Source organism: Crocuta crocuta, unplaced genomic scaffold, assembly GCF_008692635.1.
Source record: "Crocuta crocuta isolate KB4526 unplaced genomic scaffold, BGI_CrCroc_1.0 scaffold383, whole genome shotgun sequence".
NCBI lineage: Eukaryota > Metazoa > Chordata > Mammalia > Carnivora > Hyaenidae > Crocuta > Crocuta crocuta.
In genome coordinates, this window is record NW_027531897.1 from 2348367 (window position 1) to 2371013 (window position 22647).

The 22647-nt window shown below is 41.4% G+C and overlaps 1 protein-coding gene across 1 annotated transcript in view; it reads right to left on the reverse strand.

The window, feature by feature from the left end:
* The window catches only part of MAST4 (microtubule associated serine/threonine kinase family member 4), a 167742-nt gene extending 145209 nt beyond the window's left edge, over positions 1-22533 (reverse strand). The window contains exons 1-2 of the mRNA XM_077773585.1: positions 22422-22533; positions 22131-22230 (exon numbers count right to left, since the gene is read on the reverse strand). Coding sequence (XP_077629711.1) covers positions 22131-22222 — 92 coding nt within the window. The 5' untranslated portion in view covers positions 22223-22230; positions 22422-22533. The remainder of the gene's footprint in view (positions 1-22130; positions 22231-22421) is intronic.
* Between the last annotated feature and the right edge of the window lie 114 nt (positions 22534-22647).

The following is a 22647-nucleotide window of genomic DNA, read 5'->3' on the forward strand; positions in this document are numbered from 1 at the left end:
GGTCTCACGGTTCATGGAATGGAGCCCCATACTGGGCTCTGTGATGACAGTGTGAGAAGCCTGCCTGGGATTCTCTCTTCTCCCTCTCAGTCTCTGTCCCTCCCCTGCTCATGCTGTCTCTGTCTCTCTCTTAATAAATAAATAAACTTTAAAAAAATTAAAAAATAATTAAAATACAAGATGAAGCTCAATGATAAGGAGGGAAGGAGTCCTTGCAATTCATATCTCTAACAGTTCCATGGGTCACTAAAAAAAATGACGAATTGGTTTTTTCCTCTCTTCTGTATTACAGGAGGAAATACAAGTAATACAAGTATTACAGGAGGAAAAAAAATGTGCCTAAAGGGCTATGATTTACAATGATTCTGTTTCAAGCTGATTAGCATAAATGATCATGATAGAAAACTGCATGCAAATCCTAGAAAAGTCAATGAGAGATACCAATCCAGGGCAGCAACTAAGGGAGGAAAAACTGCTTACAGCCTATGCTTCAAGCTTCCTATCTAATTTGGTAGAGGGTCTTTCAGCCTGAAAATGATTCTATGTTTACAAAGCCTTCTTAGCATCACATGAATTACCTTTCATAAGCAGATGGACAAATCAAATCACAGGTCTTTTAGGCTACAAGTCTGTATCCACATTTATGTGGAGGCATTTATAAGGCAACTGCAAAGCCAAAAAACAATTTGCCTCCCCTTCAGAAGCTACTATCGAGAGACAGTGTTTTAACAGTCAAGTGGCATGACATTTAAGAGCATTCATGGTTCTCTCTCTTCCAAAAAAGTTTCTCTCTAGAAAATGCAAAGTTGAAGGCAGGCGGTAGCAGGCAGGCAATGAGAAACAAAGGCTTCCATTCTCTGAAAGGATTAGGATAAACTCTGCTTGCCACTCCTCTCCTTTGGAACATACTCAGACCTTTGTCATTAAAACACAAACTCTAGCAAAGAAGACCAACGTTAAGACTAGCACATGAGAAGTGCTTTGTCAATTTTACTCCTTAACTTCTTTTTATTTCAAAGACCTTATTTTCCAGTTGGGCAACCTCATTCAAGCCAGGTCAGTAGGGAGGTGCAGTGCACGGTTTCTGCAAGTTTGTGGCCCTTGTTAGTTAGGGGAGTGCATGTGGTTATAACAAAGAGGTCAGGCTGCTCTGATGGCAAGATGCTGAGGGACACAGCCTCCTCTAATGTAAGGGCACAACTTACTACACAGGAGCAGGCCACATTCTTCCAGGTCCTGGCTGTTGGGTCCTTCCAAAGGAAAATGGTCAGGGTAACAAGTGCCTCTGCCAAGCTCACGTGGCTGTGGTTAGTTTTAACATACTCTTGGGCTTGACTAGCAACAGGCTCAGTAAGTGATGAAAACCCAGCATATTTTTCACTACTTACTTCCTGGCCAGGTGAATCATATACACACATATACACAGATACATATATGATGGAATATATAACACAGAACACTCCAATTCTTTAGAACATCTGTTGAACCTTCCTAGTCCCTAGAATCCTCAATTTCCATACTGGACATTTTTTTTTAAAAAAATGTTTATTTATTTTGAGAGAGAGAGAGAAAACACACACTTGCAAGAGTAGGGCAGGCACACAAAGAAAGGGAGAGAGGGAATCCCAAGCAGGATCCACACTGTCAGCGCCAAGAGCCAGATGTGGGGATCAGACTCAAGGACTGTGAAATCATGACCTGAGCTGAAATGGAGTCAGACACTGAAACGACTGAGCCACCCAGGTGCCCCCATACAGGGCATTTTTAATTGAAGATTGCCCTAGCTCCATTCAGCTGAGCCCCTACAAACTTCATGTGCCATCTACAAGGTGGCATTTAGGTGATTCTGTATGCGTTCATTGACAGTATACATGGACCAAAAGGTAGGTAGATACTGCTACTTATCGTTGGGAATTTAAGAGTTGGTCAAACGTTAGATGAGGGAGAGCAAAATATCCAGCTCAAAAAAAGCTATGGTTATCCAGTGTCAGAGCACAGAGACTTATTTCACACACAATCAGAGCAAATGAAGATGGAAATGCATAACAAATTAGACACGTTTCAAACGTCATTGATAAAAGCAGGCCTTGGAATGTGTATTAACAGCAATTTGCATTTACTCATTTATTTTTTTTAATGTTTTATTTATTTTTGAGAGAGAGAGAGCGCACACGAGAGAGAGAGAGAGAGCACGCATGAGCAGGGGAGGGTCAAAGAGAGAGGGTGATACAGAATCCGAAGACAGGCTCTAGGCTCTGAGCTAGCTGTCAGCACAGAGCCTGATGCGGGGCTCGAACCCACGAACTGTGAGATCATGACCTGAGCTGAAGTCGGACGCTTAACTGACTGAGCCACCCAGGGGCCCCCAGTAATTTGCATTTAGCAATGTTTCATATTTGAACAATTTAATGTTTGGGGGGGGGAAGCAAATAAAATTCATCCAAATGCTTTCTTCAAATGCTGGTAACAATACAGGAAAGGTTCAGAGCAACAATACTAGTCCAGGAGCCCTCTGTCACTCTAGCAGTGTCTTTCATCCTATCCCTTGCCCCTGGTGCCTACCTCCCTCCATTTCCTAAGTTCCAGGGAGGGGATACTGATTCTTGTAGAAGCTTTTCATCCTCAAGCATAGCAGTGCTTCTTTCAGACTTAAAAGTGGTGATATTGTACCCTCCTAACATTCTTTTGCTAGGGAAAATGTGGAACACCCAGACTGCCAATCTAGGAAGAACACAACATGAAATAGGAGAGTCACAAACTTGGAAGGAGCCTCGTGTAGACATAAAAGATACTTGGCATTATATATCAAGATTCCTAAGTACGTGAACATCATTTTGGCTTAGAAATCTCTATTCTGGGAATTTATCCTAGGGGAGTGGTTCCAAAGGACAGAAGAGCCTATATGCATGAATATACTCACTGTGGAGAGCTTTCATTCAACAAACCTTGATCAAGTGTCTATGAGGTGGGAGGTACCATGCTGGCATAAAGTCTCTGCCTCGAGACATTCACTATCAGCTGGGAATTCAGATAAGTATATACAGAATTATAACATGTTGGGATAAATGCTAACAGGGCTGTACAGAAGCACTGGAAACACCGAAATGTGTTGGAAAGAAGAGCAAAGAGAATCAAGAAAGACTTTACAAAATTTTGGGTAATGCTCTTATCATCTCTTCACATTTTGTTATTTTTTTTTTTAAAGACACAGATAATGTTAAAATATTGAAAAAAACATTATTCTGAAAAAACATTTCTCAATACATTTTTAAAATAAAAAATAACAAATATGCATAATTTCCTTTAACAACTCTCAGATGTCCCCCACCCCACCCCAACCCCCACCATCTTTCTCTCTACCATGTGTGGGAGTTGGCGTGTACCCATCAATCATGGCCCTCATTGGGCACATTCTACCAGTCTTTTACTGATCTTAGCTTTCTACTAGACACCAGGGTGTCCCTAATCAAAACTGCTGAGAACTCGGAGTTCATTTTGCTTAAAATACAAAACAAAATAAACCAACACAACAACAAAATCTAATTGCTCCTTTGACAACTTCCTAACGGCTCAGAGTCACTTCAGTCAGAAAACTCCTGCTTTCGGGTTTCAGGAGGTCTGTTGCTAAACATGGTATTTATATTGTTGCAATTTTTGATGGTCTTTAGAAATGAAAAAGAAATCCAGTTTTAGGAGTTCTACTGGGAAGGTTCTGAAATATACATTGGATACACCTAGTAAGACAGTGAGAAATACTAAAGAGAGATGTGTTGCCATGTACACAGAATGCCTGTATTTACAATTGGATTAGAGCAATTTCTATTCCTGCAACAAAACTCAATTCAAGTCCAGACATGCTATATATCAGGGTGTGGGAGTGGTGCAGATACCTCTCTCAGCGTGTTCTGTCCTGTGTCACGGCTCAAAGCTTTGGCCATGCTCCAGAGGTGGAGAGGGACTATTAGAGAAGGCCACACCAGAACTATCTTTCTTTTAAAGAGGGCCTAAAGAGAAAGAACGAACTTGAAACAATCAATGAGAAGGCCAAAGGTAAGGGAGGGTTAACATTTACCGAGTGCCTACATGCGCTAGCCACTGCTGTAGGTTCTGAGTTGGCAAAATCCTCCATCCAGGACCAGAGTACACCTTTTTTGGCTCTGCAGGCCAGGGTCTCACATTACAACTACTGGATTCTGCTACTGTGGCCCCAGCAGCCATAGTTAATACCTAAATGAATTGATGTGGCTGAGTGATAATACAGCTTTATGTACAAAGACAGGCAGTAGGCCAGACTGGGCCTGTAGGCTGATGAGGTTGTCTACGTAGCCCTGATCTAAGTGCTTCATAATTTACTTTATATGAGGCACAAAACGTGTGCTGATTATTTTTCCTAGTTAAGAACGAGGAAACCATATAACTGAAGCAAGGTGCCCCACCAGGCTATATGTCTAGTTTGTTACAGAGTCAAAATTCCAAATGGCGTAGGTCTAAAGCCCAAGAGTGAATTGTTTCTATATGAAAAGGTCCTCTTCACTTGAAAACAGATAGGAAAGTCAATGGAGTTAAAGAAAAGAAAAATGACAAATCTAAATCCTTTCTCTCACTTAACATTAACCCATCTATGCCCACCTATGACACACTAGGGCAGACAGCAAAAATGTGGTAAAACAGGGATGTAGCTGAAGCACTCTTCCCAAAAGAAGCTTCTGGAGTATTCAATACTGAACATCTTTACACCAGAAGGGAAAAGGAACCAAATTATGTATTATAATGTGTCAGATGATCCCAAAGCTATAATGGAGTCACTCTCTTAGAAATGTAACACTCCCAGAGAGGATTCTGTCAAACAACCCCACTCATTCTCATATATTCTCTAATTCATTCATTTCATGTCCAGACAGCACACTATAAAAGTGTTTTAAAAAAGGATGTGGAGGTGCCTGGGTGGCTCAGTTGGTTAAGCGTCCGACTTCGGCTCAGGTCACGATCTCACGATTCATGGGTTCGAGCCCCACATCGGGCTCTGTGCTGACAGCTAGCTCAGAGCCTGGAGCCTGTCTTCGGATTCTGTATCTCCCTCTCTCTCTGACTCTCCCCTGCTCACGCTGTCTGTCTGTCTGTCTGTCTCTCTCAGAAATAAATAAAACATTAAAAATTAAAAATTAAAAAAAAAAAGGATGTGGTGTTTGGCCTTCAGGAACTTTGACAGAGTTGGAGGCAATACACAGACACTAAACTGTGAAGCTTCACCTGCTGATCTGCAAAGCCACTTGAGTGTGTAAAGAAACTTACAAGTGATGCATATAGTTTAGTGCCCAGAAATCCAGGGGAAAGAGGCAAGGACAATGTGTGCGCTCCTGCTTCTACTTGAACCTTATTCAAGGTTCTTGCTCTTTTAATTCCTCCTGAGAAATCGAAGATTCTCTTTTCACCACGGTTGTCTAAATTTAGAACCTGAAGACCAGGATCCAAGACCATCCAGGTTCCAAGTTGCTGACCAGCTTCAGAGTTTTGTACCAAAACATTAGTTTTCTCATCTTACAGTAAGGAGGTTTGACTAAATGTTTCTGAAAGTCTTTTCCAAGGGAAGCCTTCCCTGAATGAATTTGTTTTGTTTTGTTTTGTTTTTAACACAATTCTGTAGGCCCAACAATCAAAAAGGAAACAATAACTTGGATGAAACTGAGATGTCCACACATCTTAATCCATGACATAGGCCTCTCTAAATTCTCATAGTAAGAAAAAGTTTCAATTATTAAAACAATCTCCCTTAAAAAGCAAAAAGTATGACTTAGAGAGTTGCACAATTATTCCTGAAAATTAAATGATGATTTTCCCCAAAGGACAGAGGGGAAAGGAAGATGTGGAGCAGATGGATTCATTGTTCCCCTATGGAGAAAAAACATTTCCACACCTTGCAAAAATATATTAATTGGCCTGCCATCTGGCAAGCCTGCTCACATCCATAAGGGATAAAGTTTAGATCTTAAGGTTTAACATTTAAGCCTGTGGGGAGATGGTAATTGGAATCTTTCTGAGTTAGCATTAGTATTTTTAAAGGGAACATTTCAAGAGACATCTGAATACAAGTGGAGACAAACAGGACCTAAAATGTGAGACCATAGAAGGTGATATCACTGGGGACAGTGGCCTGGGCCTCACTCTGCACCTGTGGATGCTCCCACAGACAGTAAAGCTGTGCATTAGCTCACTGGCTTTCAAACCACTGAGTTTGAATGGTTCCACACAACTTCATAGATAATTCCCATGTGCCTTTTGTACATTAAAGGTATTTTTCAAATTTTCTGGACATTCTACCACTGTAAAGCTGGCTATTTAAAAGAATGCCTTTAAGGGGAAAAAATCAGCTAATAAAAAAGGAGATATAAAATATGAATTTTGTGATATGTACACATGCACTCAGAAAAGTTGGAATGATAACCACATATTTTTAATACTGGTAATGTTTGAGTACTAGAATCTGGGAGTTGGTATTTTCTCCATTCTCTGTCTTCAGAATGCATTATGTTCACATTTCACCTTAAAAGCTATTTACATTCCACTGAAATTGAAACTGTGCTTTAGTTAGGGGCACATGGGTGGCTCAGTCGGTTAGCCGTCCGACTTCAGCTCAAGTCATGATCTTGCGATCCAGGTGTCTGAGCCCCGCATTGGGCTCTGTGCTGACAACTTGGAGCCTGGATCCTGAATCAGATTCTGTGTCTCCCTCTCTCTCTCTGCCCCTTCTCTGCTCATGCTCTGTCTCTCTCTCTCCCTCTCTCAAAAATAAATAATATATATATAGTAAAAATACTGGTAAGAAGTGATAAATTATTTTATGAAGCAATTAAAGTATCTTGAGTTTACCTTTTATAAAATGTATGTTTTGCTGTGTTCTCCCTTGCACTGAAAAACTCCAAGATTTCTTTTGGAGCTCTGTGTTTATTTTCCAACATTCATAATCCATGTCTTAAACTACACACCTTTCAAACCTTCCACGCCACGGCCCAATAAACAATCCCGGAGTTGTTGAAACATCTGACTGGCAGGAAATCGTTAACCTGGTTTCTTACAACGTCTTCACCTATGCAGGATCAAGGGACTATTATACATTAATAATGCACCACGATTTAGGTAGTTTATGCTTTTCTCTCAGGAATCTCATGACACAGTTTCCCGGTACCTCCTGAATATTACTAACCAAGTAATCGAACTATGTGTTAATCATCTTCCTCATCAAAATTATTTTTAAAAAGGACACAATGCAACACGGTATCTTGGCTGAGATCCTCGAACAGAAAAAAGACTTTCAGGAAAAAAGAGACTAGTCTTAAAAAACTATGGAAACTAAGTTTTAAAAAAGGGAAGGAAGGGGAGAGAAAAACAGAACACCTTATTCTAATCCAATATGAGCAGTATCAAACAATTAAAAAACACAACTTTTTGAGAGGATGGAAAGTGTGGCGGCAGTCACAGGCCTTTGTCAAAATACATGGAATCACAGGCCTAAATGGAATGATTTTACTGTCTCTAAACTGGACCTCAATAAACCTAATTAAAACAAAACAAAACACATCTATCTCCCTGGACTTTTTCTAGATCAAGAAAATACAAGTGGTCAACCTAGTGTCACTAGGAATCTGGAGAAGGCCTGGGCCTGGGTTAGTGGCAGTGAACAAGAAGAGACGGAAAATGTGAAACAGTAGCCAAAGGGAAGACTTCTTCCATTCCCTCTCAGGAAGGGGCAGTCATTCCTCAAGCACAGCTCACATATTGTACCACTGAGAGCCACAAGATGGCCAGTGAAGGATTTCTGGGGTTTAGAGAATCCCAGACACAGTGTTTGTGCCTTTTGCGTATTACAGATTACTTACATTTTTTTTTTAATAACTGTTTTATGCTTAACAAAGCAATTAGTTCTTTAAATCACAACGACTTTCCCAAGGAAAAGATGTATTTAATTGAGTGTCATCTACTCATCTCCTTTTTTAAAAAAGGTAGTTAGCCCTGGCATATTCAAAAGGAATTATTAGATTTTTAAAAAGTGAATCAGAAGCCTGTAAGCAATTCATCTCTAAAATCCCAACTGATCTTTTTTTGTTTTGGGCATTCATACTGTACTGTCACAGAAGATGCAAAAACTTGTGTCCTTATAGGAAATGAACTGTATGTAGTATGAGAAGATCAGCAAGGATTCTGAGATGTGTTCATAATATATAGACTCATGTGAATGCACAGGATTTTATATTTAGAGTAAAATCTCAGAAAAGTGAGCTTGGGTACAGTAGTGTTCCTCATTCAAAAGGGCTCGAAGAGAGCAGCTGTTCAGAGCTATACCATAAGTAAAACCTCAATTTTCAAAGCACACATCCACTCAAATACCAGCATCAATTTTGATACTTTAAGATGAGGAAGTCACAGGAGAATACATACAGTTTCCATAAATGGGAGAAGGAATTAGCAAGTGGCATTTTAAAACAAAGTAAAACCTACTTCTATTTTTCACTCTCTTTCCTCAGACAGCAAGCAGGTGGCATTCCTATAGCAAAGATGAAAATTATCAGGGGGCTCGGTATTCCCACACCTATCTTCAAATTACCCGGAGGCTTCTGTACTATAAAACCTAAGATGCTAGAATCTTACTTTACAAATATCATTTTCAATAATTAGAATATTGCTAGAGCTATATTCTGTTGGAGATAGAAGAATACAGTTAAGTTTCTATCCAGATTAACCTCTTAATCCCTGGCGAGACTCGGGCAGTTAATTGATTTAAGCCTCCATTTTTACTTTTGTATAATAGATATTACACGTAGGGTTAAACTGAGATAACATATACCAAACTTCCTCAAGAGATATTCCGCCTCCTTGAATTCCCTTTGCTGATGCTGGTACATCTCCTACTGTTTATCACATGCTGCTGTAATTACCTTGCTACACTGCTTTCAACCCCGCTAGAAGAAAGGATCATGCCACATGCATCTTTGTTTCCCAGGTGATAAACAAAGCCCTCATCACATAAAAGGTACTCAATAAATATTTGGTACATAAATGAGTAAATGAGGCAATGTGATGATCCCGGAAACCCTGTCCACAGAAGTCAAATGTAGCCAAACTAGGTTATTAGGTTACCAGGATTCAGAGGTGATTCAGGCTACTGAGAGCCACAAAGCAGGAAAAGGATCACACGGAGATGCGTAAGTCCTAAATAACCCCTCCAAGCATTTTTAAATATAAACAATGTCCCATGTTTCAGAGGTTAATTGCCCAGCTTGGAAGTTCTATCTTTTGGCCCAGTTTCTAATCATTTGACTCCTCTTCAGTGCTGCTAAATTAGCCAAGGAAAATAAATTGAAAGAGGAGCTGTGCAGCCTTGAGTCTCAGGGGCCCATCCCATCCCAATCAACCCCCTGAGATGTCCTAAGGAACTCAGTCTATGACTAGAAGGTAAACACACAACAAGGAAAACAAAACTGAAATCACTTGAGCCTAATATGCCTTAACACAGAGTTCAAGATATATACACACCTGGAACTTCCCAACAAAGTCCATAAATGTTGGGCCATGAATCCCCTCCAAACATGTTAGTTTCTTATTAAATAGATTTGAAATCAAACCTGTTAAGCGGCTGAAGAAACAGCTACAGGCCACTGCCTGCGGGACACACCTAAAAGAATGGAAGATCTGAAAAGCCAAGCCTGTTTCTTCGGCTCTGGGCTGGGCACGTCACTCATACAGGAACTAGAAAACTGGCTTAAAATGAGAAATATAATCTTTCTGGAACAATAGGTCATGACGAGCTTCCTTAATGCCAAAGTAAGTGTTTAGAGGCAACTTCAGCTAACTGAAAAAAAGTGTAAAGGGCTTATATATTTACTCTGGCTTGAATACAGCATTTCTGAATATGCCTATCGGTGCCAAGAGTCAGAACCCTTTTTCTCATGGATTTTAACCCTGGAATCCATTCCAAGGAATCTATTTCCTAGGAATGACATCAAAAGGTCACAGCACATTAATAGCCAAACAGCTCAATTACCTGTACCTTCTGACTTCCAAATCACCCTAGGTCTGGTTTAAGAAAGCAGACTATTAAGGCTCTCAAAAGGGAAGACAAATCATACATAACCTGTAATATGTAAACAGCTTCTTTTAAGAAGTCATCAAATGATTTATAATCCATCACAATTTCAAAGAAAACAGAAGTCTACCTACCTAGAAGGCACTTTGGCAATGACAATGCTGGTAAAATGAACTCAAACCTTGCTAAGAGCTAAGATCTAAGAACATTTCTGAAGAGAGAATTCTTGAACCTGGATTCCTATGTTAAGGAATGCAGGGGTGTCTGGGTGGCTCAGTCAGTTAAGCGCCCAACTTCAGCTCAGGTCATGATCTCACGGTTCGTGGGTTCAAGCCCCGTGTCGGGCTCTGTGCTGACAGCTAGCTCAGAGCCTGGAGGCTGTTTTGGATTCTGTTTCTTCCTCTCTCTCAGACCCTCCCCTGCTCACACTGTCTCTCTCTCTCTCTCTCTCTCTCTCTCAGAAATAAAACATTAAAAAAAAATTTTTTTTAAGGCTCATGCAAACTGCTATTTATTTCTCACCTTAAAAATCCTCGAGTTGTAAGATTAACTTATCTGAAATTAATGAGAAAGAAGACAACTACACAAAAGAATGCTTTATATAAATTTTATACATCACAGTAAATACAATTCCAAGTTTTACCCCTTATTAACTCTCTGGTCCGAACATCTAACCCCAGATATCAAATCCAAAAACATATAGAAAATTATAGTTTCTAAGCATAGAAGCTCATTTTGGAGAATCCACAATAAGAACTATGACCAAAAACATCCCTAAACTATTCCCTCCTCTCTCTGTCCTGCTATTGATCACTGAGGCCATTTGAGATCTAAGATAAAAACTTCCTTTGCTTAAGAATGTATCAGAACAGCTAAAATTAACCACACAAGAAACAATAGGTGTTGGCTATGATGCAAAGAAAGGGGAGCCCTCTTACACTGTTGGAGGAAATGCAAACTGGGATAGCCACTCTGGAAAACAGTATGGAGGGTCCTCAAAAAGTTAAAAATACAACTACCCTACAGTTAAACTTCATCGTATTTACCCAAAGTGCACAAAAATATTGATTCAGAGGGGTACAGACACCCCGATATTTATAGCAACTCTATCAACAATAGCCAAACTATGGAAAGAGCCCACATGGGATCTTGACCGATGAATGGATAAAGAAGATGTGATTGGTGAGGGGTGCCTGGGTGGGTCAGTAGGTTTTAGTGTCTGATTTTGGCTCAGGTCACTATCTCACCATTAGTGGGTTTGAGCCCCAGTGCGGAGCCTGGTTGGGATTCTCGCTCTGCCCCTCCCTGCTTCATGCTTCCATTCTCTCTCTCTCTCTCCCTCCAATTATAAACTTAAAAAAAAAAAAGATGTAGAGTATATATACAATGTAATATTAGTCAGGCATCAAAAAGAATGAAATATTGCCATTTGCAACCATGTAAATAGACCTTGACTGTATTATGTGAAGTGTAATAAGTCATTCAGAGAAAGACAAAATACCATATGATTGGATTCATATGTGGAATTTAAAAAACAAAACATATGAACAGATGGGAGAGGGGAAAAAAAAGAGAGAGAGGGAAACAAACCACAAACCCTAAGAGACTCTTAAAGACAGAGAAACAAATTGAGGGTTAATGGAGGAAGGTGTGTGGGGGATGGGCTAGATGGGTGACGGATAGTAAGGGGGGCACTTGTTGTGAAGATCACTGTGTGATGTATGTAAGGGATGAGTCACTAAATTCTACTCCTGAGACCAACAGTGCACGGTATATAAACTAACTAGAATTTAAATAAAATTCTGAGAAGAAAAAAAAATACATCTTTTATGGAAAATGCAAATTCACCATCATCTGGTCAACCTGTCAAGTGAGATGAGTGTGTCTATCAGCTGTTCTGCCACCTGTGTGCCCTTTGAAGTGGTTGAGCAAGGGTAGGCTAATTTTACAATGAACCATTTTTTGGATTAACAAATAATTTGTGTTTATTTAGATGGGTACTCAAATGGAGAATACCAAGTGGAAAAATTACTCCTTAGGTGGAAAAAAAAAATCTATCTGACATGGCTTCAGTATCTGTAGTGCTCAGGGTCTGACCGAGATAATCTACTTGGAAAAGTCTTTGATTTTGTATCAAAAGTCTTGAGATCAGCCAAATGTAAGTAGTATTTTTACAGGAATTTTATCTAAAGTTTCAAGATCAACAAGCCAGTCCAAATCACATGTAAGAAATAACATTACATAATAGTCACTTAATGGCTATTGTTTTACAGTAACAAAGGTTTCATTTACCCTATTTCCTAGAGTATTTTATTCAGCAGGCAGTTTCTCCCATGACAAACATACCTTTTCCTCTTAACCCCTCCATGTATCTGTAAAAGTAGAACATTTGATACTTACGATTTCTAATTTAAAGATACCCATCATCTAGCACTTGAAAAGGTATGCATGTTAAAGGGACATAAGTAATTTTTATGCCAGCTACAAGCTTAGTGATTTTCTTCAAATTTAGTAGCCAAGAAATTTGAAAATGGCTACATAATACTCTAATGGTGACTCCAGAGAGAAACGCAGTAAGGTCAAAGTCAGGGTCCTGAGACAACGACATGCACTGTAATGTTTAAAATTAGAATAAAGCATAGCAAAGACAGCTTCAGCAAATACTCATCTGGCAAAATGAGCCTGGTGAATCCATCAGTTTTCTTCTCTCTCTGATTCTATGACCCTAGGAGACCTCAGCAAGGGTCATCAGTTCCTCATTCCCTCCACCCAGGTGATTCACTCAGAACTTAATACGTTATCTCCAAAAGACATCTGCAATTTGAACTACTGCATCACACTAGAAAGTTTCCAGGGACACGAAGCTGGTTCTTACTTTTAAGAGCTAAAAGCTTACTTAAGAACTTCACAACACAAATGGTTGCTGGCCGAGCATATGCCAAGATCTGGATTTTGCCTGTAGGCTGCCTGCAAGTACTGTTTCCTCAGGGATCCCAGACTGCAACACAATCTGAGCCACTGACAAATCTAAGATCACCATGTTGGTGGAATGTACAAAGTGTCAGGGTTCTCTAACAACCCAAGCAGTGTGAAGCTTAAGAGACAGACATTAATGGCTGTCTAATCTCCATACCAGTCTTTTTTTTTACCTTCAAATGCTGCCCAGGTTTTTAAAAAAAATAAATAAATAAAACAAGAACACAATATGATGTTTCAGTCTAATACTGGTATAATTACTTTCTCTAATAAGCATGTCCAATGGCCATTAATGTGGCTAAACCTCCCGCAGATCCTCTTGTTCTATTAATGAGGTTTCAGGTCAACGTTTTCAGAATTTACAAACCAGTGCACAAGGGAACTTTCCTAATTACCAAGACAGAGGAAAAGAAAATAAAGTACCAGAACGCAAGTGTTAATAACCAGGGGACTTCTATTTAGAGATCTTTCAAGTTACACAATGGCCCACATATCACCAAAACCCAATTTGCTATTATACAGTCAAGACTTCCACTGAAAGAGAATGTGCCTCCAATAAGTGGATTTATACACACCCCGTGCCCACTTTCATCCAGGTAGCCCCAGGACTATTTTAGTATCTTGGCTCTACCACTTAACTTTCAAAGGGATTACTCAGTTACCATGACGTCACTCCCAAATGACTAGGTTACATGTAGTAAAGACAGCTCAGATTAAAATAGCTTGTGCATATTCACTCACACAAGATGGGTGTGTAATAGGGGGTGGTAAGGTGGGGACTCAGGGCTTCCAGTCTTAATCCTCCCTGAGAAATCAGCCTATTTCCATCTTAACCAGCACAAGGAGGAGTCTCCCAAAGCATAGAGAAGGAGTCCTCTTCCAAGTTTTCTCCTCTATGACCCATTTCCACACAGGGACTCAAGTTATGTCCTAACCCCAACATCTCTTGGTTTTTAGCCTAGAAGGCAGATGCTCTCCATCTTGAGGCTTAGGACTCTCTTGTTTTATTTTTTTATGTTTATTTATTTATGAGAGAGAGAGATACAGAGTACGAAATGGAAAGGGGCAGAGAAACAAGTAGACAGCGAATCTGAAGCAAGCTCCGGGCTCTGAACTGTCAGCACAGAGCCTGGCGTGAGGCTTGAACGCATGAACCATGAGATTATGACCTGAGCAAAAGTCAGACACTTAACCAACTGAGCCACCCAGGTGACCCAAGGATTCTGTTTTAAAGACATAACCTAGGCTTCTGATAACAGGATCTATGTGTAAAGAGAAGCAAGCAAAGCCATAAAAGCATATAAGGTCCTACCCTGTCACTGTGAAGTTGGTGATATGCTCCTCCCCATGCTGACAAGTTCTAGCAATGAATGGCTCATGCCTGCCCATGGAGCACAGACTCCATATTCTAACAGGTTATTTTTTAAAAACTGATTTTTAAATCCTCCTTTCACACTCTCTCTCTCTCACACACACCCATCTCATTTCTTTCCTCTTCTCCTTTCTCCCTCCCTCTTAGCACCCAAGAGACATACCTATTCAAGGAGCAAAACAGTCTGCAATCTCCTACTGAAAGCTTCACACTAGAGAATAAAAGCAACCTTTTCGACATGCGCCTATTCCGGCTCATGTCTTTGTCTGTGGTAAACTTTAACAGGGTACAGGATACGTAAGGAGTCTGGAAGAACAAGCTGCTGTGGTGTGGGGAGGCAAGGATATCCCCCAGATACCACTCAGAGAGCTGCTGGAAGCTCCTGGCCTGGGGACTTGGCTTTCTGCTCTTCCCTAAGGGAATCTCTTAGAGGGTGAGAGAGGAAAATCCACAAGTGAAGGTCTCAACGAATACTACCAATGTGAGAGCGAACCATGAGGGGCGGACCAAAGGGTGGGTCCTGCAGTGACAGGCAGGCCCATCTAGCCAGCAGAGAACATTCTGGGGCTTGAAGAAAGGAGAGGGATGAAAGGAAGCACTTATGAAACAGGCCTGGGCAGAGCCTGGAGTGGGAGGCAAGGGGTGCAGAGACTCGGGGAGGGGCCGAGCCTGCAGGTCAGGCATGGAGAGGATGAGAGGAAGCCAGTGAGTGAGCCAGGTTTCAGCCTCCTGAGGAACACGCTGGGGAGGGGGTGCGGAGGCAGGGCTGAAGCTCAGAAGGAGACCAAGTGGGGGGAAGGGGGAGGAAACTTCGGGCACTCAGAGCCTGTGATGTGAAGAAAGGGTGCTTAGAGAGGAGGTACTCACAAGGCTGTGGGCAGAGCCTGAGCTTCCAGCAGAGGTGGTAGAAAGGAAACTGTCATTGCCCATTTGGGCAATGAAGCAGACAATAAAGTGAGCAACAGTGAGTAAGGGGATATGATTCAGGGAAGAGAGCTAGGACACAATGATGTGTCACTGCTTTAGGTAGCTACCCACAGAGAATGGTTACCACCCATGGTCTGGGATTCCTCACTTGACTACTATTTCCTGGCTTCTGGGGTTTGGCCCCACCCCCACCCCTCACTGCTACTGCTCTTCATGCTGAGGTCATCCATGCCTTCCCCGTTGTCAGACACAATGCATACATTCGTGCTGTCTGTCTATGAGTGACACTGCTCCCTGTCCTCCTCGTCAGAGCTTTCGATGAGAACACTCCATGACTTCCTTTTTACCAGACTCTCCTTCAAGTCTCCTTAGCTGTACCTGCCTGCATCTCTGCGCACTCCTTAAAAGGAGCGACCTTATTCTCCCACAGAATAATCTACCCTATTTTTAAGATGGTCCTAATGATGACTCTCAAGCTTACTGTTTCTGGTACAGCCTCCCTGGTGCCCTGAATCCACACACCCAACTGCCTGTCTGGGGGCTCTTTCTTTCCCACCTCAGAGCCTTTGCGGTTTCCAGATGCCAACCCCCAAAGCTCCCACCCAGGGCTCTTTCAGATTTTTTAAGTCTCCTGTTCAATGTTACCTTCTCAAAAGACACTCTCTGAGCACGTGCTCTAAAGGAGCTCCTCCCCCACTGTGAATCTCCCTTCTCAGCACTTACTTATAAGCCTTTGGAACGCTGATCGCCATTGGACAATTGATTTATTTAGATGCTCGTTTATTTGCAAGGCCCAAGCATTCTGTCTTGTTCACCGCTATAGCCCTTGCCCAGCCCAGGATATTGGTGCTGTAAATATTGGCTGAGTGAAGGAATGAACATTCCCTTATATTCAGCACACATTATTAGATGCTCAATAAATTAAACTAATCAGGCTTCTGGGGATCAAAAAGATGAGTACAAGTTCTTTTGTGTTCCCTTCCTCCACACCTCTTTGTATAGGTAGTTCCTTCATCTTCCATGTCACAATCCCCAGGGCCACTGTCCTGGTCTCTCAGAGCCAATGGTTTATCAACTTTTATCAACTTTATACCCTTTGTGTCTCTCAAAGTCTTAATCTCACCATATTCCTTGCTAAGGCCTCCACAACCTTTTCGACAGGCTACTACAATAACTTATGAATTCGTTTCCAGGTCTTACCTTCCTCTCGCAGACCTTAAATCCCCAGAGCTGCCAGATAAGCCTTCCTTTTGGGTAAAGGCCAAGAAAGTTCCCACAAATAGCAAGTGTCTCAGCTCTCTTCCTTTGCCTCATTGCCCACTACTCATCCTCTTGTGATAATGATGGTAACAATGTGAATACTGAGTATTTACTGAGAGTTTTTATGTGCTGGTCATTGTGTTAGGCATTTTACTCACAAGAGCATATTTTACCCTTTAAAACAACCTTGTAATTTACTTGTCCCTGTTTTATAGATGGAGCAACTAAAGTCCAATGAACTTGCCCAATCTCATTCAAACCCAGGTGAACTGGCTTTTAGATCAATCCTCTTCACCACTGTGGTATATCAGATTGCCTCTTCAAACGTTATGCATCAACAATACTGAGTTATGCTTCTGGTTTTTTACGCTCCAGCAATACTGAACTATGTATGTCTCTTAAATTCTGTTGCTAAGGCCACTGTGTCTTCATACACACCATTTCTTTTGCCCTTTGGGAAGGCCTTGTCCTTCTATCTGATAAATAGAAGCCTATCCTTCAAAACCTCCCTGAGGTATTGCCTTTTCCATATGGCTTCTCTTTTGGCTCTCTGGGACCAAAGTCTCTCTTACCCACTCACCACTCCTATGGCTTATATCTAGCTTACAAATACTTCTCTATTCCCCCGGTTTGCAATGATTCATTTGCATGTCTTCACTGAAGGCAAGCCTATGACTCAGCTTTGGGCCACAGTGCCCAGGCACACAATAGATGCTCAGTAAATGTGGATTTAACGGGACTTCCCGTAAAAGGGGTGGGTACAAATTCATTAATACCCAACGTGTCAGGACAAGAGAGAAGTGTATTCTTCATACTTTTTAGAGACATGTATTCATGAGGAAAACAGAAAGAAAAACTCATCAAACACTACAGATGTTTCTGAAAGGAAGATGAAGCATACATAAAAATTCAATACATTCTGGCAACTACGGCAGTTAAAGATCCCTGAATGTACCTGCTGTTCAGAACAACTGCTGAGTATTAGGAGTTAAAAAAAAGAAAAAGAAAAAACATTAAAAAAGAAAAAAACCAAACCAACTTTTATCCCATGGGTTCTTGACAAAATACATTAGGAAATTTGTTCCAAGTGATAAACTGAGTCACAAGCTGCTCATTGGGATGGACAATGACACTTGATTTAGGTGTCACTGAGATTTGGATACTGTCACATTAGCCCAATGAAAACATGACAGATTTCAGACTCTTAACGTTGAAAATTGAGTGTCTTCTAGATTCTCTAGATTGTGCATCAGCAAAACTAAAGTTGCCCCTCAAAACTGAGCAGCAATATTTATAAATCAAATGGTAACCAGTTCTTTACATATGTGATATAAGTAAAAGAGAAGCTTGATCTTCTTCCTCCCAAAAGTTTTTAATCCAACAGCAGAAAAGGGTCATCAACATCAATAGTACCATGAAGCAGCCATCAATTTCTGTCCCTCAAAGCAGCAGGTGGAGGGCTGTATTGAGTCAGCCTTGAGGAAACGAGCGAGGGGCAAAGGAGATCACAGCAGACATCAAAAAAGAAACTGTTTCCTGTCAAAAAGGAGTGCTTGATGAGATGGGACATCTTTGCCTTCTACCTGATCTTAGCAAGGAAAATCTTAAGCGTCTCACTATGGCAATTCCCTTTATTCACAGGGGATATGTTTCAAATCCTCCAGAAGATGCCTCAAACTGCAAAGAGTAATGAATCCTACATACACACTTTTTCCCCCTCTACATATAACAAAATTCATAAATTTAGAACAGTAAGAGATTAACAACAGTAACTAATAAAACAGAATAATTATAGTGTTACAAAAGTTACGCAAATATGGTCTGTCTCTGTTTCTCAAACTTTATTATACTGTATTCATCCTTCTTCTTGCGATGATGAGAGATGATAAACTGTCTACGTGATGAGAGGAAGCGAGACGAATGATGGAGGCAGTGTGAACCAGTATTTGGCCACTATCATCTGCTTTGGGACTGTAGCTGACCACAGATAATGGCAGAAAGTGAAACCACAGATTAGGGGGGACTACTGTAGTAAGTTATGGTGTTAGGTGTAGGTTGTAGATAGTCTTCATCGAGTGGAGGAAGTTGCCCTCTGTACCTGGTTTTCCAAGAGTTTTTGTCATGAGTGAGTACTGGATTTTGTTGAGCTCTTTTTCTGTGATCCTGTGATAATCCTCACTTAGCTTATTCATGTGATGGATTCCACTGATTTTCTGGTGAAGAAACACCTTTGTATACCCAGGATCAACCGGTCATGATGCTTAATTATTTTTATATGGTGCTAGATAGATTTGATTTGCTAATATTCTGTGGGCAGAAGCTATGAGGTTTTTTTCCATGCAAAAATTCCCTAGAAGTATATACCTTAAGACTGTGTCACTTACGATCATTCACAGAATTTGACAGCAAGGCAAGAGAAAGGAAGGATATTTTGAAGGGCTTACGACTTTATAGATTATTTATAAAACTGTTCATAAAATTACAAAAAAAGAATTTCCCTTAAAATAAAGACGATGTGATTAGAAACAAAAAATACCAGTCCAACAGAATATGTGAGCTTTACAGCAAAACACAAAGTCAGTGTGGACCCAGACAAGTGTTGTCTGCCACAGTCAAGACAAAAAAGAATGAAGGGATCAATAAATGGTCTTTGGGACCCAGGATGAGGAATCAGGCTGTCAGTTCATCAATACTGTGTTCTTACAGTAAGTAGGCCTCGGATTAGGTCTGTGGGATCCTCTCTCCAAGAACTCAGGGATGTAGAAGTTATAGGCCCAGGCAGGCCATGCTGGAAAAGAAACCTTCAATGTTTTCCTCTAGCAGAGCAAACCAACCAACCAGTGTCACGCGGAACTGGCAAGGCAAATGTGATGGAGCAAATCAGAAAGGATTCCATGATGACAATGTCCTGTACGATACAGACTTAAGGCAAGAATGGGAAACCATTCAACTTCTCCCTTTTTTGTCTGAGTGATGCAAATATCTTATCCCAAAGAGCTCTAAGATGTTCCATCACATGCTCAAAGCTGGATTTTAGTCTTTGATAGACGCAAGGAGCTGATATTAAAGAAAAGGTTAAGGTAAAGTCCTCTAAATTGCTAAATTAATCAGAACAAGTAGCTGGGAAAAAACATGTAAAATGAATGATCTGTCAGACCAAGTGAGCAAGGGTGTAGAAAAGCAAGGCTGGGGCAACAGATATTCCCAGGGCAAAGCACATGCACCTGAGGGCTAGGGTCCTCATCTGGACATCGGCCGCAGTCACAATGAGGCTGGCTAAAGGGACAACTTGAGGATGGTGAAGTCCTTTGAAGGGACAGATGAAGGGAACCTGATGAGCCAGCTGAGGAATGGGGTCAATGTGGGGGTTGGAGGAGACAGGATTCAGAGCAGGAAAGGGAGGTCAGAGAGTGGGAAGAGTCCTACTGTAAGCATATGCTACATGTCCTCAGGGAAGGACACAGAGCCAGAATTGATCACTGTATAATAAGAGAATGCAACAGCTACATACACCGCCCTGGCCAGGAAGACACCTGCCCTTCATGTTTCCCAATCTACATAATAAATATAAAGCAGCGCTGGTCCTTTGAGACCAATAGTAAGTAGATGTGTGTAGAGAGGATCTCCAGGACACCGATTTGCAAACTATGGGAATCCTGGAAATCCCCAGCAACACACAGGCTGTGACAACCTACACTAATAGAAGGGAGGGAAGAAAATCCGTCCCCTTTTCTGTTTTCCTGAACTGAAAAAACGGGTCTATGACTTGGCGAGCAGAGAAAGCCCTCCCACACTCTCCCATTTTGCTGGGAAGAACCTAAGCGACTTCAAAACTTAGGCTCTCTGTCAGTGTGAGCTGTCTGAATTGAAGGGTTCTGGGCCGGAACTAGAACCCTAGGCTGGAAAGTCAGGGTCAGACTGGCCTGATAATTCACTCAATAATATTAACAGGTACATAGGGTGACGAGAGGCTCCAGCTGCTTTTCAGGCTCAGACACACAGGTGTGACGTCAGGGCAGAAGAAGTGGCTCCAGGTGACAGTAGAGATTGCATCACAGCCAGGAATAAACCACTGAGGAATATTTAAGGGCCCTTGACAAACTGAAAAGATAAGAAGTTAAAGCCTTTATTGCCATCAAAGTAGTGGGCTTGTTCATAGACAGCATTATCTCGTCAACTAACTAGTTGTGTTTATTTTGCTGGGTGGGGTGGTGGTGCGTGGATGACACACCTTGAACAAAAATGACCAACACCAAAAGATAAGGTCTCTGAACATATAGAGCAGAACAAGAAAAGCACATTTACCTTATTTAAATAGCACAAGTTTAGAATCTAGCGTGGTTCATTGGTACCAATGCTGTCCAAGTTGCATTAAAGGTAGGATGACTTTAAAATCTACTCAGAGTCAAACATATACGTATGTGTTTTATACGTGTGTGTATGCATGCGCATATACAAATACAACACTTGAGAGCATTCCAGGGTGCTTCTGGAATCTAAGAAATACGACAGGAAATTTCAAAAGTTTTCCAAAGTATTACGTATCTGCATTTATGCTACAAAACATTTCAGATATTAAAAAGAGAATACACCATGTTCTTGTGTTCCTGAGACATTGGGGCCCAGAGATTAAGAAGCTCCAAATCTGATAGCCAGCATCCTGTTTATTCCGCCGCACCGTTGCTCTTATGCACGTTCACGTGTATGTGCAAGTCAAGTTTGGAAGAAAAACTAAGAATCTATACTGAAGCAACTCAGAAGGCATGTCCCTCTAAAAACACAATAATGCCACCTTTCTGTGCTGGACACAACAGAAGAGAAACGCTTCCTTTGAAATCATCTTTCAATCTGAGTGTCCGCAACGAACTCTGAACTGCTTTTCACTTTTGCCACCAGGTTCATCCTGATTTAACAATGGTCTTTTCCTCCACCTATTCTATCAGGTATTTAACAAACTGAAAAGGCCAACATCTATTAGCAATAAACGTCAGGAAACCAGTAAAAAACAAAAGCAAAAAAACCCTCCACAATGGCAAAGTTATTCAGACCTGTCTCTTTTAAGAAGACAATAGGAAACAGGCTATCTTGAGCTATCTTTGCATTGCACATCTGCATCTTATAAAGGTCAAGTATTTAATACAAAGTAACATCTGAAAGGCTCTACAAAAAGCAGCAGAAGCCTCAGAAGTCTGGGTGAAGGAAACGATGAATAAGATCTGATCAGAGACACACTTGGACAAAGTATCCTTCTCCCCTTTTCCTCTCCCCTCTACTCATAACCCATCTCCTGGACCACATTTCAAAAGGAGAACAACTCTGGAAGCACAGGCCACCAGGATTACCCAGGAAATCCACGAGGATGGCAGAATACCTGAAACAGTGCCCCCCTGGCAGGACAGAAACTTTTCAAACTCCCACCGTCTCAACAGAACCCCAGCTGCTAAGGGGCTCAGGCAGCCTGCCGCCTCCAAAGCCAACACACTCCCTCTCCAGGCAAAGTATCCCCGCGGTTTTTACCTTTGTGTTCGCCGAAGCCTGTTCCCACTCCTCAAATGAGGCAAAGTAAAGTTTGAGAGCACAGTCCAAAAATTGGGGTCAGACATATCCATTTCCTTCTCTCTTCAATTCACCGCGGGTTCAAGGCCATAAGGCCACACCAGGGAGGGGTGGGGGATGGAGAACGGAAAAAGAAAAAAAGGAAGAAAAAAAGAAAAAAAATCCCAATTATCTACTCACTCCCTCCAGAGAAAACGTGCTGTGAACTGTGATCTCAAGAACAACTTGGAGCCTGAGAAGAACCCGTCCTACCCTTTAATTAACACACAGCCATTTCTCCAAGGTTCAGGAAACTTATTTCCTCTTGGGTTTGCCCTCTCATGGTCAGCCCTGGGCAGCTATAAACAGTAATTACAAGAGTTGGGCCGTGCGTTCTGCACAAAATGCTGTCTGTGTGTGATTCAGTCCAAGGTACTTTGTCATCTGTTTGGCAGATACCATTTGCAGCTCCTGGGGGGGGTGGGGAGGGGGGGGGTAG